At 34.9% G+C, this 17,316-nt stretch overlaps 1 protein-coding gene across 1 annotated transcript in view; it reads left to right on the top strand.

Moving 5' to 3' along the window:
* NR1H4 (nuclear receptor subfamily 1 group H member 4) overlaps window positions 1-17,316 on the top strand; it is a 46,030-nt gene that overhangs the window by 13,285 nt on the left and 15,429 nt on the right. The window contains exons 6-8 of the mRNA XM_070947112.1: window positions 1,859-1,992; window positions 3,858-3,956; window positions 4,563-4,662. Of these exons, the coding sequence (XP_070803213.1) occupies window positions 1,859-1,992; window positions 3,858-3,956; window positions 4,563-4,662 (333 nt within the window). The remainder of the gene's footprint in view (window positions 1-1,858; window positions 1,993-3,857; window positions 3,957-4,562; window positions 4,663-17,316) is intronic.

Raw genomic sequence — 17,316 nt, forward strand, 5'->3', positions numbered from 1 at the left:
CATAATTTAAACATAAGCAGATTCTTGTAAAGTACAGGAATGAGGACATCATGCAAGTTGTAACTACCTTCGAATAAGGAGTGGTGCTGTTCATTTTTAGTTTAAAAACAACCTTCAAGGTTTGCCGGATAGTTAAACTTGTAACTTTTTTGTAAATTGACTTTAAGCAAAGTGATCTCTTTGAAATTAACATTGCCTTGGACTTTGAGCCTTTACTCATAAGACAGTACAGCAATTATTCCTGTAAAATGTTGCTATGCTGCAAAAAAGGGGGCAATCTTACGGTTTTTATTACTTTATTTGTGCATTCCTGAATCATCATGATCTAGTTAGAGATACGTTTCTAAGCTCAAAAAGTAGAAAGTGATCCTCACTCAAATCGGGTTCATGCTTTGTTGGAAAGACAAGCCTGTCATTGGAAATAATTCTGAGATTTTATTAAATGGCTTAGAAGGATATATGGCTGTTCTTGTAATACAGTAAAAGACATAAAAGAATACAGTAAAAAATGGGGGGGAAAACTAATACAATAAAACCATTTGTCAGATATTTGTTGTTCTGTTCAGTACTGTTTGGTACTGTTATTTAGAACAAGAGACATCCATCTGAATGCATGAAATAAGCTATCTGGCCCTGGTTTATGTATAACCATGTGTTTTCTGATTCATGGATATATGAAAATGTCTTTTTCCTCTAGCATATGAAGCAACCGTCACCCTTTGGTAGTATTCATAATGTGATTTACATTAAACACATCTGGAGAATGCCAGTTTGCTCAGTGCTGAAACAATCAGTCAGCACTAAGTCTAGTGCCTATGTTGTGATTCTAAATGCCATTTTAATCTTTGGAGATATTATGTGGAATTGTTATTTTAATCCCTTAAATTTCCTCTTCTTTCAGTAATAGAGGAAGTTTGATTTCTGTGGTGCATGATTTTATGATATACAGGATATTAAAACTATTCATTGCTGAATTAAGCATTTTCATAGATATCTTCCTCAACAATATTTAGTCTCTTTTATTCATTCTCCCAGGTGAAAAAAATGTATTTCTATATATACACACACACAAAAGTATTCCATTTGTTATGGTTGCTATAGCCCTGCATCATCATTTCTGTATTGTTGGACAACAATATTTTATCTTCTTAAACTGATATAGTAAGATTACATTTTTAATATTCTGAGTAGAGAAATATGTTGACCGAAGTTGGCTATATTCCTTTGAACAATTGTTATAGGTGGGAGGAATGACATAGATCCAGCTTTGGCAATAACTTTACAATTTTGTTTCCACCACCATGTTTCAAGTATTAATAGAACAGATAATTTGTTGAAATAATGTCAGTAAGTGAATATCTCTTTAATTTTTCTGAGAATGTATTTTTGGAATTGATTTAAGTTTTAATATAATATGTCAAATGAGCTCTTGATTTCCACCCAGCTATTTCAACCTGGGTCTCTGCATCATGAAAAATACTTCTGGGGACATAGATTTGCCTTTCTCTCTATAGCCTCACATAGCTGGTCCACCCAGGAAGAAGGGACTCTCATAGAACAAGAAGATGATTAAATTAGCAAAATCTTTCTTCTCCTGTTTTCCCTCAGAATGATAGGAAGAATCATCCAGCAGCATTTGGGGACATATGACCCTAGTTGCCAAACTAACTTTGTCTAGGAATGGATGTAGTTGCATCTACCCCTGGACAAGTTTTCCTGAACATGTGAATTAATTTTAAAAAAAGATGGTATAGGAGATTGTAATTGCACATTGAGTCTTTATTTGTTACTTTTGGAATTACCAACATGAATAAGTGACAATTGTACAAATTATAAGTATTCATTTTCTCATATTCAGGTTTGTTAACTGAAATCCAATGCAAGTCAAAACGACTAAGAAAAAACACGTTACAGCCTCCAGAGGAGACTATTAGTGAAGATCCTGAGAGATCTGACCTGAAGCAAGTGTCATCTACAACTAAATTGTATAAGGTAATAAAATTACTGTAGTTCTATAGTATGATATATTTAGTATGTATGGAAGACTGAATAAGAATTCTGACAAGGAAATTTCTACTACCTTATAGAAAGGTGAACTTTAAATAATGCAAATAAGTAAGTCTTCTGTTTGATGGAATAAACCATATACAGTAACTGTACAAATATAATTTAGATGTTATTTATGTGAAAAAAGTGTCATTGATGGCCTTGAGAGTATATCAGTTTATACTATGATATACTCAGTGTGATGATCACCCCAAAAATATTGTTTATCTAGTTCTAACATAGATCATGGTATGAAACTAGCCAATTGTGATTTATTCAGTAAACCATGATTAAGCAAACCATGGCTTAGAATGGTATATGAACCATCTAGAGCAGGGTTTCTCAACCTGTGGTCTGTGGACCACTGGGGGTCCATGAAAGCTTAAGAAATCTTATGATTTAAATCTTGAGTTAAGTCTTGGGGGTCAAAAGGTATTTAAGAGGGTCAGTGATGAAGAAAAGATGAGAACCACTGACCTAGAGTATTGATGCAATAACAAATGGGGCTAATTCACTGTAGGGGTTTAGCTGCCTGGCTAGAAATTGGGAGACCATGAATTCTAGTCCTGACTTAGGCACAAAATAAGATGGATGACCTTGAACCAGTCATTCTCTCTCAGCCTCAGAAAGCAGGCAATGGCAAAACACTTCTGAAATCTTGCCAATAAAATTGTAAAGACTAGTCCAGGCAATCCCCAGGACTCTAAGGCACAATGAATTAATTAATTACAGATCTGACAAGTTTTATCTTGGTTGCAATAGGGTGTTCCCATCATATACACATAGTTTGTATAGCATATGATCTTACTACTCTTCTGTTCTACATTTTATATTCTGATGTGGACTAATGACTAGTCAATGTATTATTATTATTATTATTATTATTATTATTATTATTATTATTATTATTATTACTAGCTTGATATAGCCTTGAATCCCTTGAAAAAATATGTATGTCTAAGTCATTATTGAAAAGAAGTATTTATTGTTTGATTTTTGCATATATACAGATAGTCCTTGAGCTATCACCCCTCATTTAGTAATCATTCAAAGTTCTGACTATACTGAATGTGTGATACTTATGACTTGTCTTCAAAGTTCACATGATCACAATCTGGGCACTTGGCAACCGGTTCACACCTATGGTGACTGCAGCATTTTGAAGTCATTGATCATCATTTTCAACCTTCCCTGCTGGCTTCCCACAAGCAAAGTCAATGGAGAAGATATCAGGGAAGGTTGCAAGTTGCACCCATCAGTTGCTTTTGCCACTTTTTCTTCCCAAATACCGTTATGGATCTCATACTCAGTAGCACCACTCCACCAGATCCACTCTCTATAGCACTTTCCCATAGCTCCTACCAGTCCATCTATATTTTGTTAAGTCTACCTGCAGCCTTAGCAAACCCATCAACCATCTGTGGACCCTGTCTACTTGCTTGTACTTGTAGTACTCTAGCACACAGACACCCCACAGCACCAACATGCCCTCCTCCCTGCACTGTTTGCCTGGGACTCCAACCTCTTCTCATTTATCAAACTGCATGGTCCTGGGGCTGCAATAACAACAGAGACTGCTGGGATTGTGATTGCTAAATAATGTAGTCATGTGCTGTTGCATTTTATGACTGTATAATTTAGTGATGGAAATTCTAATTCCAATTGGTGGATTGTGGGCTACCTATAATGCAAAAGTAAATGATTCCATTATATTATTGAAATCAGGAAAGATGCTCAAATGTGTGTAGTTAAATCTATGTATGAAGTAGAAAATCATGCTCAGTTACGGTTTAATTTTTTTGCCAGTATAGGAGAAAGTAAAATTAAGCCCAGAACAACAAAATCTTCTTCGTTATATAATGGATTCCTATAATAAACAGCGGATTCCTCCTGAAGTTACCAAAAAGCTTGTAAGTATACATGCCTTATCTGTCATAGAATGATTTAGTGATCAATATTTTTGGCTTAAAGTAGTGTGCAAATGACGCCAATGAACAGTAGGGGTTTTAATGGTTATTTTGACACCATTGTACCATATTGGCTACAAAATTCAGAGGGCCATTAGGTGGCGACAAAGTTTAAAAAGAAAAAAAAAACTTTTAACTTGTCATTATTTGGGCATCTTCTGAATTTTGACACTCTAGCTGAAGTACTGCTATTTATATTTGGTCTGGTCAAGCATCAAGTGAAAGCACAGAATTTGGATTCAGATCTCCTAACAAGCAGAACAGAAAGTTTTTATTTGTTGTACAAAATGTTGAATGTGGAACATCCTGTATTTTCCATCTGCAGTGTATAGGATTATGAGACTTTTAAACTGCTATATTATCTCCATCTATTTTCTCTTATTGTGGTCTAAAATAAGCACTTTTCTGTAATGTTCATACATTGTTCAACTATTTGATATTTAATCCTATATATTTCAGATAGTTGTTAAAGAAAAATTAATAACTCATTTCTAGGATTCCTATTTTTTTATCAGTTATAATTAATGATTATTTTGTTTTGATTATCAGTTACAAGAGGACTACAGTGCAGAAGAAAATTTTCTTGTTTTAACAGAAATGGCCACTAGCCATGTTAAAATGCTTGTGGAGTTCACTAAAAGATTACCAGGTAATGAGATGTTGAATAAGTTTGGTCAAATTTGATTTTTAGTCAGAGAGAATTTTTTATTTTATATTCCTTAATATCCTTCTAATCTAATTAATACTCAAAGCACCTAATAAAATATTTAAAAAATTAAAAAAAAATAGAAAGTAAAACAATAATATTAATAACATTTAAAAATTAAATAACAGATGAAAGTTGTTTTATAGGTTTTATAAATACCGAGGAGGAACATAAACTTCAGGATAACAACCACTTTAAATTCAATGCTTCTGCTTAATAGATTGGGGATATCGTATGGCATATAATTGATCATACTAGCATCTCTTTCACTCCAGAACATTCTTTCCCTCTTAGAATCACCTTTGACCAACCTCTTTGGAAAACAGAAATCAATTATGTCAGCCTCCACCCTCCATAATTCATGCCCTTACCTTTGACCTACAAGATCTGTTGCATAGCAAATTGTTCAGCAGGTAATATAAGTTATTATAGCAATTAGAGTAAAGAGTTTCATTTTAGGCCCCAATGTATTGAAATAATCAAATAATAAATTTCAGCATCTTCATTCCAGGTTTTTCATTGATGGAAAAAAAAATCTGTTATATTCTTTACCTGTATATAATTACAGTGATCTTTTATTAACTCATAAATTCTTAAGTGAGCCCCACCAGATCTATTGTTAATTTGACAGCATATTATCAAGCGCTGGGAAATCAGGAGATTCAGGCAGTTCAAATGAGTATAAAGATTTATTGCAAGCTTAAGCCCTCTACAAGAATCTGAGCTACCATATTTTCCGGCGTATAAAATGACTGGGCATATAAGACGACCCCAACTTTTCCTGTTAAAATATAGGGTTTGGGCTATACTCACCGTATAAGACTACCCCTCTTCCAACGCACACCAAATAAAAATTAAAAAACATCAATTGGCTCACCCACAATATAAAAGCAGCTGTGCTAGACCCAAAATGGCCCCTGCAACAAGCAGGAACCTCACACAGCTACAAAAAACCCAAAAAAACAACTTTCACACTTTACACACACACAACACAACACAACACAACAGGCTCACCCACAATGTAAAAGCAGCTGTGCTAGATCCAAAATGGCCCCTGCAACAAGCAGGAACCTCACACAGCTACAAAAAACCCAAAAAAACAACTTTCACACTTTACACACACACAACACAACACAACACAACACAACAGGTCACCCACAATGTAAAAGCAGCTGTGCTAGATCCAAAATGGCCCCTGCAACAAGCAGGAATCTCACACAGCCACAAAAAGCCCCAAAAAACAACTTTCACACTTTACACACACAAAATTCCACATACAGCTTTGTGAGATTTTGTGTGTTTGTGTAGTTAGAGTGAAACACTACACACTAAATCTCAGAAAGCTGCACAAATATTATTTTATTTTTATTTTTATATGAAAACTAAATTTAAAACTTCCTAAACTTTAAATGGCTAGGTCTAAAAAAGAACAACTAAAAAACCCCCAATTAACTATTTTTTTTAAAGCTCCCAAAGGGGGAAAAAACTTAGAAAAAGCTTGATTGCAGGCAGCGAGTTGCTTGCTGATGGAATCAATTCAGGCAAGCGAAGCAAGGCAGCAAAGCAAGGCAAGCGTTGCGATTAGCAGCTAAGGTAAGCAAGCTGGAGGGGGAAAACTTTTTTCCTTTTACAGGGCTCTGGGCTCTAGAGATCCCAGCTGAGTTGCCTGATTAGCAGGCAAAACTGGGATCGCCAGAGCCATTTAAGGCTCGTCAGAGTCTTTCCGGCTGGTCTGCCTGGTTACAGGAGAACGACACCCGGCGTATAAGACGACCCCTGACTTTTGAGAAGATTTTCATGTGTTAAAAAGTCGTCTTATATGCCGGAAAATATGGTACTAATGGTCAAGGAAAGTTAAGAATAGAAAGGAATTCAAGGAGGGCTGGACTTAGATATTTTGTGGGCACAAGGGAATTCATGACTGATGATGCATTTGATACCTCCCTAGGGCTCAGCCTAGTCATCTCCTACACATATAAAGATCTTCATACAGCCCTCTCATTAGAAAGAGTCTATGAGGGGACTTCCGGTGGCACCATAGGTGCCGAAGACGCTCCTTTTGTGAGTGCCAGCCCCGCGATCTCGTAAAGCTGCTAGAACAGCGCAAATCAGCTGTCTAGCAGCTTGAAAACTTTCTCCCCGGGAAAAGAGGAGGAAGAGAGCAGACGGGTGCAGGTAGAGCTCCCCAAGAAGCCATAGGAACAATTCTGGGGCTCGAAGGGTGAGAGCTCCCTGGAAGCCCGACAGAGCTCCGGCTCCGGGATGTTTCTGCTTTAAGTAGAAGAAGACACTGCGACCACCCCTGCAAACAATGCTTGGAATAAAACATCATTCGGAAGCAGGCTGAGCAAACTCAGGAGAGATCAGATTTGCAAGTACTGAACTTTAACTTCAAATGTGTATTACTTCCTTCTGATTTACTAAAAGTGAAACCAAGATGGCGATTGAGCTTTAATGGGGCGTGAAAGCGAAAGTTAAAAAGGAAAGTTTCATTTAGCGCTGGCAGCCCCGGTCTAAAATTAGAGATTTTTGCTTGGAAAGAAAGAAGATTAAAAGTTAAAAAGACTATAGCAGTGTTGTTGTTTTTTTTATAAAAAAGGATTGATATCATTTAAAGACTGGAAATCTCTGGATTTGGTGGATTTGTTGTTCTGGTTGCTGAATAAATTTAAACTAAATTTGCTGGAAACTAAAAATGGCTTCAAAAGAAATAAAGACTATTGTTCCTAAAAGTGCTGGGAGCTCACCAGCTCAAATGTCCAAATTGCAATCTCTCTCTGTTCCAACGGAACCACCAATATTAACACTTGAAATGTTGCAGGAAGCCCTTAAAACACAAGCCTCTGTTATAGAAAAAAAAATTGCTTCGGTGATTGAGGATAAAATTCGAGATGTTGCTGAGGAGACGGCTCAAATTAATGAGTTCATTCAAAAACGTAATCAGGAAATTAGAGAAGATATTATCATGACAGTCCAAGATCTGGCAGGCCATATTGAGGCAATAGATGAAAAAGTGGAAGAAATTAAGCAGTCTAATGAGAATTTGGAAAATAAAGTGGGAGATGTCCAGAATAAGATGGAAAGAGTTGAGGCCGATGTGATAATGATACAATATAGAGATATGGAATTTGCTTTGAGAATAAGAGGCCTCAAAGAAAATAAGCAAGAGAATTTGAGAGAGATTCTTTCAGAAGCATTTGCACAGATAATGGGAGATCAAAAAGCAAATCTTGAATGGCAAATTGACAAAATTTACTGTGTCAATTCATGGGTTGCCAGACAGAAACATCTACCAAGAGACATTGTAGTTTATTTTACAACAAGGAGAATACATAATGAAATCCTACAAGTCACTTTTAAAAACAAACTTCAAGTGCAGGGCAGGAGGTTTTAATACTGAAAGAAATCCCCCCCAAAATGTTGAGAGCCAGAAGGGATTATGCCTTTCTGGTGGAAGAACTGAGAAACCGTCAGATACAGTACAGATGGGAGGTTCCAGCTGGACTAGTGGTGAACTATTCAGGAGAGAGATATCGTCTTAACTCAGTGTGGAAGGCAAGAGATTTTTACACCAATGTACTAAAGGCTGGATGCCCACAGTCCCCAGAAGTTAGAAGGAAGACGGAAGCAGAGGGGGCAAGAAAAGGGGAGAAGGAAGAATTGCTGGCACAGGCACAAAGGGGAGCTTTGATTACTCAAGAAGATTTAATACAACTTTCGACTACTGTTCAAGCCTTGGAGATAGAAGAACCTAAGGATCAAAGACAGACCCGAGCGGCAGCCAAGTGTCAAGAAGAATTAAGAGTGCAGCAACTTCAGATGATTCAAGAAACTACAAAAACAGAAGCATTGGGAGGAGGAAGGCCAAAAAGCAAAATGCATGGAGATTTCCAGCAGATGGTCCAAAAGCTTCAGGGGGACAAGAATGGCAACTAGATTTCTGACTTGGAATGTTAATGGCCTAAATTCACCACAAAAGAGGAGAAAAATATTTCATTATTTGAAACAGTTTAAAAATGATGTAATCTGTTTACAAGAGACTCATATTAGAAATAAAGATAAAAAATATTTAATAAATGCAAGGTTAGGTATACATTTTGTTGCATCTGCTCCTGAGAAGAAGAATGGTATAGTTATATACCTAAAAAAAGACTTAATTGCCAAATTAATTGAAGCAGATGATCAAGGAAGATTTATAGCAATTGAACTTTTAATAAAAGGAGAAAAAATACTTTTAATTGGAGTATATGCACCGAACCAACAACAGGAAAAATTTTATAAGATTTTACATTCCAAGTTACTACAATGGGATTACAAATCATGCATTTTATTGGGCGATTGGAATGGAGTTTTGGGCACTAAAAAAGATAAGAAGGGGCTCTTGCAAAATATCTCAATGCGTGCTAGATTGCCAAAATCGTTTTTTGAAATGATGGATGATATGGAGTTGAGAGATATCTGGCGAGAGAGGAACTCTGAAAAAAAGACTTTACCTTTTTTTCTGATAGACATCAATCTTTCTCTAGGATTGATTTCATATTAATTACTAATGATCTTTTTCTAGGATGAAGAAGACAAAGATTTGTCCAAGAGTTTTAACGGATCATAGTCCAGTTTGGATGGAACTAGAGTATGGAATGGGATTTAAGAGGTCTTGGAGGTTAAATGAAAATCTGTTTAGATATGAGGAAAATGTAAAAGAATGTAAAAAATTTATGAAAGAATTTTTCATTATAAATATGCATAAGGGTACATCTATGGAAATGGTTTGGGATGCAAGTAAAGCATAAAGGAGAGGTATTTTGATATATTTGAATAATAAACATAGACGTAGACAGGAAAAAAAAGGAAGATTTAGAAGAGGAAATTAAAAAAAAAGAACAAGTTTTGATATTGAACCCAGCAGACAAGAAAATAAAAGGGGCAATTAACTTATTGCGAGGGCAATTTAATATGCTAATGGCAGATCAGGTCGCAACTAATTTGCAATATGCTAAACATAATACTTTTTGCAATGCTAATAAACCAGGGAGATGGTTAGCATATTTGTTAAGGAAAAAACAAAAATCACAGATCATAGAGAAAATAGAATATAACTGTAAAGAGGTTTATCAGCAAAATATGATTAAAAAAGCATTTTTAGAATTTTATACGAGGTTGTATGCTAGTGATAAAATTCAAAGTATAGATGTAGATAGATATTTACAGAAAGAGAATAATCCTATAATTACAAGAGAGCAAACGGAGGGTTTAAATCAACCAATCTCTTCTGAAGAGATTATGTTTGCAATTAAGCAGTTGAAAGTGGGTAAAGCGGACGGATGGTTTGACAGCTGCTTATTATAAACACTTGCAGTTAGAAATTGTGGGACCACTCAAAGAGTTATTTACCAACATACAATCTGGAGGAGATGTACCCCCATCCTGGAGGACAGCTTTTATTTCTCTGATTCCAAAAGAGGAGCAAGATCATACTCAGCCAAAAAATTATAGGCCTATATCACTTTTAAATACAGATTATAAGATTTTTGCTAAAATACTAGCAAATAGGTTAATGACAGTCATGCAACAAATGATTCATAATGATCAAACTGGTTTTATAAATGGTAGACAAATGAAGAGTAATGTAAGGCAAGTGGTTAACCTATTAGAGTATTTGGGGAAGAACAACCAAATCCCTGCGGCGCTAATATTTCTTGATGCGGAGAAAGCATTTGATCGATTGAATTGGCACTTATTGAAAATAATAGAAAAGATGCAGTTTGGAGAATATTTTACACAATCTATTAAGGCAATATATCAGAAACAAACAGCGCAAATAATAATTAATGGTAGTTTAACAGATACTTTTAATATAGAAAAAGGAACAAGACAAGGATGTCCCTTGTCTCCATTATTGTTCATCTTGACTTTGGAATTTTTGTTGAGTAAGATACGTGGGTCGGACAAAATAAATGGAATTTAAATTAGGCAGTATGATTACAGAGTATGAGCATTCAAAGACGATTTGGTTGTTACTTTAACCCAACCATTACAGTCCGTTGTAGGTTTAATGGATATAATTAAGCAATATGGGCAAGTATCTGGATTTAAAATAAATGCAGGGAAAACGAAGATAATAACTAAAAACATGACTACAAATCAAAAAGATGAATTAGAAAGAGCCTTGGTAGTACAGTGGTCTAAGGCACCCTGTTATTAAGCTGGTTATTAAGACCAGCTGCCTGAAATTACTGCAGGTTCAAATCTCGCCAAGGCTCAAGGTTGACTCAGCCTTCCATCCTTTCTAAGGTAGGTAAATTGAGGACCAGTTGTGGGGGCAATAAGCTGACTTTGTATAAAATATACAAAAGGATGAAGGCTATTGCTGAGCACATTGTAAGCCGCCCTGAGTCTCCGGAGAAGGGCGGCATATAAGTCAAATTAAAAAAAAAAAAAGATTAACAGGATTTGAAATAGTAAAAAAAGTTAAGTATTTGGGGGGTTTATATTATGACATCAAATGCAAAATTATTCACGCATAACTATGATCCGTTGTGGCAAAAAATACAGAGAGAGATGGAAAATTGGAAAAAATTACAATTATCCTTGTTAGGAAGAATAGCAGCAGTAAAATGAATGTTTTGCCTAAGTTTTTGTTTCTTTTTCAAATGATACCAATACTTAAAAAAGATGAAAATTTGAAGATATGGCAGAAGGATATTAATAATTTTGTCTGGGCAGGGAAGAGACTGAGAATAAAACAAAAAATAATGCAGGATACATGTGAAAGAGGAGGTCTCAAAATGCCCAATTTAAGACTATATTATGAGGCAGCTGCCCTATCAGCAATGAGTGATTGGATGAACTCAACAGAAGAAAGAATACTGAATATTGAGGGATATGATTTGGTTTACGGGTGGCATGCTTATTAATTATATGATAAGAAAGTGGATAAGACTTTTAAAAGTCATATATTAAGGAATGCTTTATTGCGTGTCTGGAAAAAGTATAAGTATAAATTAGACGAGAAGTTACCAATGTGGGCAATACCCAGACATGCAATAAAGAATATAAGTGTAGAGCAAAAACAAGATGTGATTACATACAAAAAGCTTCTTAACAAGGAAAGAGGTATACTACAATTAAAATCTTTGAATCAACTAAGAGAAGAAAGGATAATTCAAACATGGTTTCAATATGTACAGTTGTAAGTTAGATGGAGAGAAGATCAGAAAATTGGTATTTTGCAAAATGAGGAGAACTTGGTAAAACAGATTAGAGATCAAAGTCAAATGCATATAAAAAGGTTGTATAATGCATTGATAGAAATAGATTCAGAAACGGAGTTAGTTAAGGACTGTATGATAAAGTGGGCACAAAATATTGAAGAACCAATAAAGATGGAAACATGGGGGAAAAAATGGGTTAGAAATAGGAGGTTTACGCAAGCCCAAAACTTAAAAGAGAATTTTTATGAAATGTTTTATAGATGGCATCTAGATCCTAAAAAGCTAGCCTGTATGTATCCAAGTGTGCAACCTAAGTGTTGGAGATGTGAATGTGATGATGCCACATATTCTCATATATGGTGAACATGTAAAAAAATTAAGGCATTTTGGATAAAAATATGGTGGATTATTCAAAATATTCTCAAAAAGAAGATAAAATTTACTCCACAGTTCTTTTTGTTAGGTATAATTACAGATTGTACTGTTATAGAGACTAAGTTGATTTTAAATTTAATAACAGCAGCCAGACTTTTGGTGGCGTAGTATTGGAAGAAGGAAGACTTGCCTACTACTGAAGAATGGACACTAAAAGTAGTGAATTTAGCAGAGATGGCCAAAATTTCAGCGTATTTGAAGGACCATTCAAATGAAAAATATATATCAGAATGGAGAAGATGGATTGACTATATTCAAAACAAATATCGGACTAAAAAGCTTCAAATAGCTTATGAATGAAACCAACTTTTTCTTCTTGAATTATGTTTTGTTAGTTGAAAGGGGAGTTAAAGAGCAAGAGAGAATTAAGAGCCTACAGAAAGTTAGCATATTTTAGTTTATGTTTGTCAAATGTTATACCCTGTATTTGCTCTGGGAAGTCCGGGGTGAGGGGAGAGGGGTTGGAGGGAGAGGGGGGGGTGGGGGGGGTGGAGGAGGGAAGGGGTGGAGGAGGGATGGGGAAAAATTGTTGTAATATTTGATAAAACTTTTTAATAAAAAAAATAAAAAAAAGAAAGAGTCTATGGGTACTAATTTTGCAGCGGAGAAAATGGTCGCACAGTTTCTCCTTCTGATCATATAAAACTGTGCATTTTCTTCTTATGATGTCTTAAGTTTAAGCCCTTAAAAATTGGAGGGAAGGGATATATAGCAAAAGAGTGATTAAGCCTTTGCTTTTAGAGAATTACAAATCATTCTGATAAATTTGAAATAATTTTTTGGAATTAATTATAAGAATTCTTCCCATGGGAAGATGCCTTTGTTTTGAATTCATCTTTAAAAAAAGACTTTAAAAATTGGATACTAAAAGCAATTAGAAGAAACTACATAGTCAGATTGTCTTTAAAAAATATTATGGAAGAGGAACCAATTTTATTTGACAATAGTGAGACTGACTTGAAAGTGGATTTAAATATGACAGGCTACAAGAATGACACAGAAGAAAATATTGCACTGGACATACAAAAGGCTGGTGACCTAATAATTAAAAGAGATATGCAAATAACGAACCAAGAGAATGACTTGGATTACTTTCCTATATTGGATTTATAAAGGGTTCTTGATGTAAGAATTTTATGAAAAGGGAGAAATGAAAAAAATGGAAAGAAATCAGGTTCTATTGTAGGAATTATTTGAAGGGATTAAAGATCAAGATTGTTAGAAGTAAAAAGAAAGAATATAAAGATTGTTGCAATATTTTCAGGATCAGACTCAATAATGATAATAAGAGTTAGAGGTTTAAATATATTTCTCTTTAATTATAACAGGCATTCTATATTCACTGAATATTCACAGATAGAAGCGAGGAAAATGGTGAAGGTGGCTCCTTATATATACAAGGGGTGGAGCCAAGAATGGGAGTGGTGAATTATGAATACATTAGGAACCAAAGAATAAGTTAACCCCCGATGTCCCATATATACATTATTTACACATTAGGGAATAAGGCATTTACATCTCACAAATCCCCCTCTAAATGCCGGTTCGCTATACAACACCAATTACATTCAGATTCAGGACAATATAAGACATATAATTTTGATGTTAAATATTTGTGCTGTTTAGAAGGTAAAGGCTTCGTCAATATGTCAGCTAATTGTTCAGAGGTATCACAATGCACTGCTTTGATAAATCCATCTTGAGACAATTGTCTCACATGCTTAAATTTTATATCTATATGCCTGGACCTTTGTCCAATGGCATCGGATCTGGATATTTCAATGGCTGCTTTATTATCTTCATGCATAACAAAAGGCAAAGCAGGTTTTTTCCAAACATCTGAAATCAAATCATTAAACCATACAAGGTTATTTGCAGCTTTGGACAAACAAACATATTCCGCTTCTGTGGTCGAAGTGGCTACCAGTTCTTGTTTACCAGTGTACCAGTAAACTGGACAGTCATTTAATAGAAAAATATAACCAGAAGTGCTCTTTCTGCATGATATATCTCCAGCCCAATCCGCATCTGCGTAACATGTAAGTTTTGGTTCTTTACCATTACTAGGTTCTAATACTAAGCAAAAGTCTAATGTACTTTTCAGATATCTTAGAATTCTTTTGACTGCTTCCCAATGATACATTGTTGGTTTGCTAACATATCTTGACAATAAGTTGAGTGGTAATGCAATATCTGGCCTGGTCCAATTAGATATATAAAGAAGTGAACCTATGACTGATCTATAAAATGTATTATCCTTGAATTCAGGGGAAGATTCATCAGTGTTTCTAAGGAAATCAGTTTGCATAGGAGTGTCACAGGGTTTGGCATTGTTTAAATTGCATTTGTTCAGAAGTTCAATGATTTTATCTTTCTGAGTAAGTTTGAATCCCCTTCTAGTTTTGTTAATTTGTACACCAAGGTATTTGTTTACCTTACCTAGAGATTTCAACGAGAAATGTTCGTTTAGCTTATTTACAAAGGTTTCTCTTCTCTCCTTGTGTTTTCCTATATATAAAATATCATCTACATAAATTAATACAAATTCAATATGATCATCACTCTTTTTTACAAAGAAACAGTTATCAGCAGTGGTAGCGTTGAAATCCATGGTCTTAAGTACTTTTACCAAGCAATCGTACCATCTTTTGCCAGATTGCTTTAATCCGTATAGACTCTTGTTCAATAGCCAAATTTCATTCTTATTAGTGTATTGACTGTGTGGTGCTCTTACATATATTTCCTTATCTAGTTTTGCGTGTAAATACACAGTCTGTATGTCATATTGAAATACATCAAGATTGAGTGCAGATGCCACTACTAGAGCTGTTTTAACACTCTCTGTTCTCACTGTGGGGGAGTATGTGTCAGTGTAGTCCTCCGGATATTTTTGTGCATAACCTTGTGCAACCAATCTAGCTTTGTATAGAGTATTGCCTCCTTCTAGATTCTTAATTTTATAAATCCACCTGGTACCTATAATCGTTTTATCTTTAGGTGCAATCGCAGGTGTAAACACATTCAATCCTTGCAAACTTTCCATCTCTTTTTTCATAGCTAGTTCCCATTTTTCCTTTTCTTCACGAGGGAGTTTTAATACTTCCTCATATGTATTAGGTGTCATTTGTTCACCATCCATATGCATTATGTAATCTCTGTATTTATTTGGTACTTGATTTCTATTGTTTCTAATAGCTCTTTTGGGTTTGCTATGGTTATCATGCAAATATCTTGCTTCCTTTTTTGTTAATGTGTCTGTCTTTATTTTGTGCTGACTATTTGTCCAAGTTTTGGTTTTGTTTTTATTTTTGTTGATATTTTGATTTTCTATTGTCCCTTCCTCACAAGATTTTGTATCTTTGCATTTATTTGGAAATATTTCATTAAGATGTAATTTAGACCAATTGGCCTGTTCATGGAACACAGCTGTTCTGGAGACTATAAATTTGTTATTATTATCAATGAATCTGTACCCTTTGGTGCCAGTTTCATATCCCATAAATCTTAATCTTCTGGATACGTTTTCTCCCTTTCTTCTCAACTGCTTAGGTATGTGTACGTCTGCAGTGACTCCAAATATGTGCATGTGTGCTAATTTGGGTTTTCTATTATACATCACCTCATATGGTGTTTTATTCACAATACTGGACCAGGTTCTATTTTGAGTGTAATTTGAATAATGTAAGGCCTCTGACCAAAATTGTTTGCCTAAACCAGCATCCTCTAATGTGCACCTAATCATGGTTTGTAGTGTGGAATTCTTTCTCTCTGCAATCCCGTTTTGGAACGCAGAAAATGGACTAGACGTGAAATGTAGCATTCCTCTATCCTTTAACCATTGGGAGAATTCTTTAGACATGAATTCACATCCCCTATCTGTCATAATTTGTTTTATTCTGATATTATGTTGTGTTTCTATGCGTTTGTAGAATTCCTTAAATTTCTGAAAGGTTTCATCCTTGTGTTTTAATGTGTAAACAAAACCATAGCGACTGTAATCATCTACTATTGTTAGGAAGTAACGTTTTCTATAAGTGATTGATGGAGTTAATGGACCAACTAGGTCCATATGTACTAAGTCAAAAATTTTGTTAGTTGATCTGTTGGATTTTTTTGGTCTGGGACTAGTTTTTAGTTTAGTGGATTTACATACTGAGCATTCCAAATAATTTTCACAATTTTTTATTTTGACACCTTCTGCGTGTTCAGTCATTTTTTGTACTACAGGAAAACTTGCATGTCCTAACTTCCTATGCAAGATGTGAGCACACTCATCATGAATTGGTTTACCTATTCTTGGTTTCTTCTCATTGTGTGTATTTGCGTGATCATGAGATATTTTACATTCATCATTGTCACTGTTACTAACATTTTCATCATCTGCCTCAATACAATCTTCCATATTTGAATCAATGTTATGTAACCATCTTTCTTTTGTTATTAGATAGGGTAGGCCTCCTTTAATCATCACAGTGCCTACATTTGTTTTGTCCTTCTCTAAAGTTGCTTTCCCCTTTGAGAAAACTATATTGATGTCAGAATCTCTGCTTAGTTTTATGGCACTTAGTATGTTATGAGGTATTTCTGGAATTAACAATACCCCCTCTATTTTTCCTAGGCCAGGCAAGGTCACATTTCCTCTGCCTAATACTTGAACCTTTTCTTGATTAGCTACCTTTATTACAAATTTATCTTCTGTAAATGAAGACAATATATTTTTGTTATTAGTGGTGTGGTTGGTTGCCCCAGAATCAATAAGCCAATTATTGTTCTCATTTTGTTGTGTTTTAGTGCTGTCTTGTTTATTTAGTCCATTCAGTGAACCAGATTTTCTCTCTTTTGAATTTTCTCTACCCCCTCTACTATCTCTGTAATTTGGTGGGCTTCTATATTTATGTCTATCTGTGGAAGACTGTCTATAATTGTATTTGCTCCTATACTCTGACCTATG

This window comes from Pituophis catenifer, unplaced genomic scaffold, assembly GCF_029215685.1.
Source record: "Pituophis catenifer annectens isolate HBS135680 unplaced genomic scaffold, rPitCat1.0.hap2 SCAF_7, whole genome shotgun sequence".
Classification (NCBI taxonomy): Eukaryota; Metazoa; Chordata; class Lepidosauria; order Squamata; family Colubridae; genus Pituophis; species Pituophis catenifer.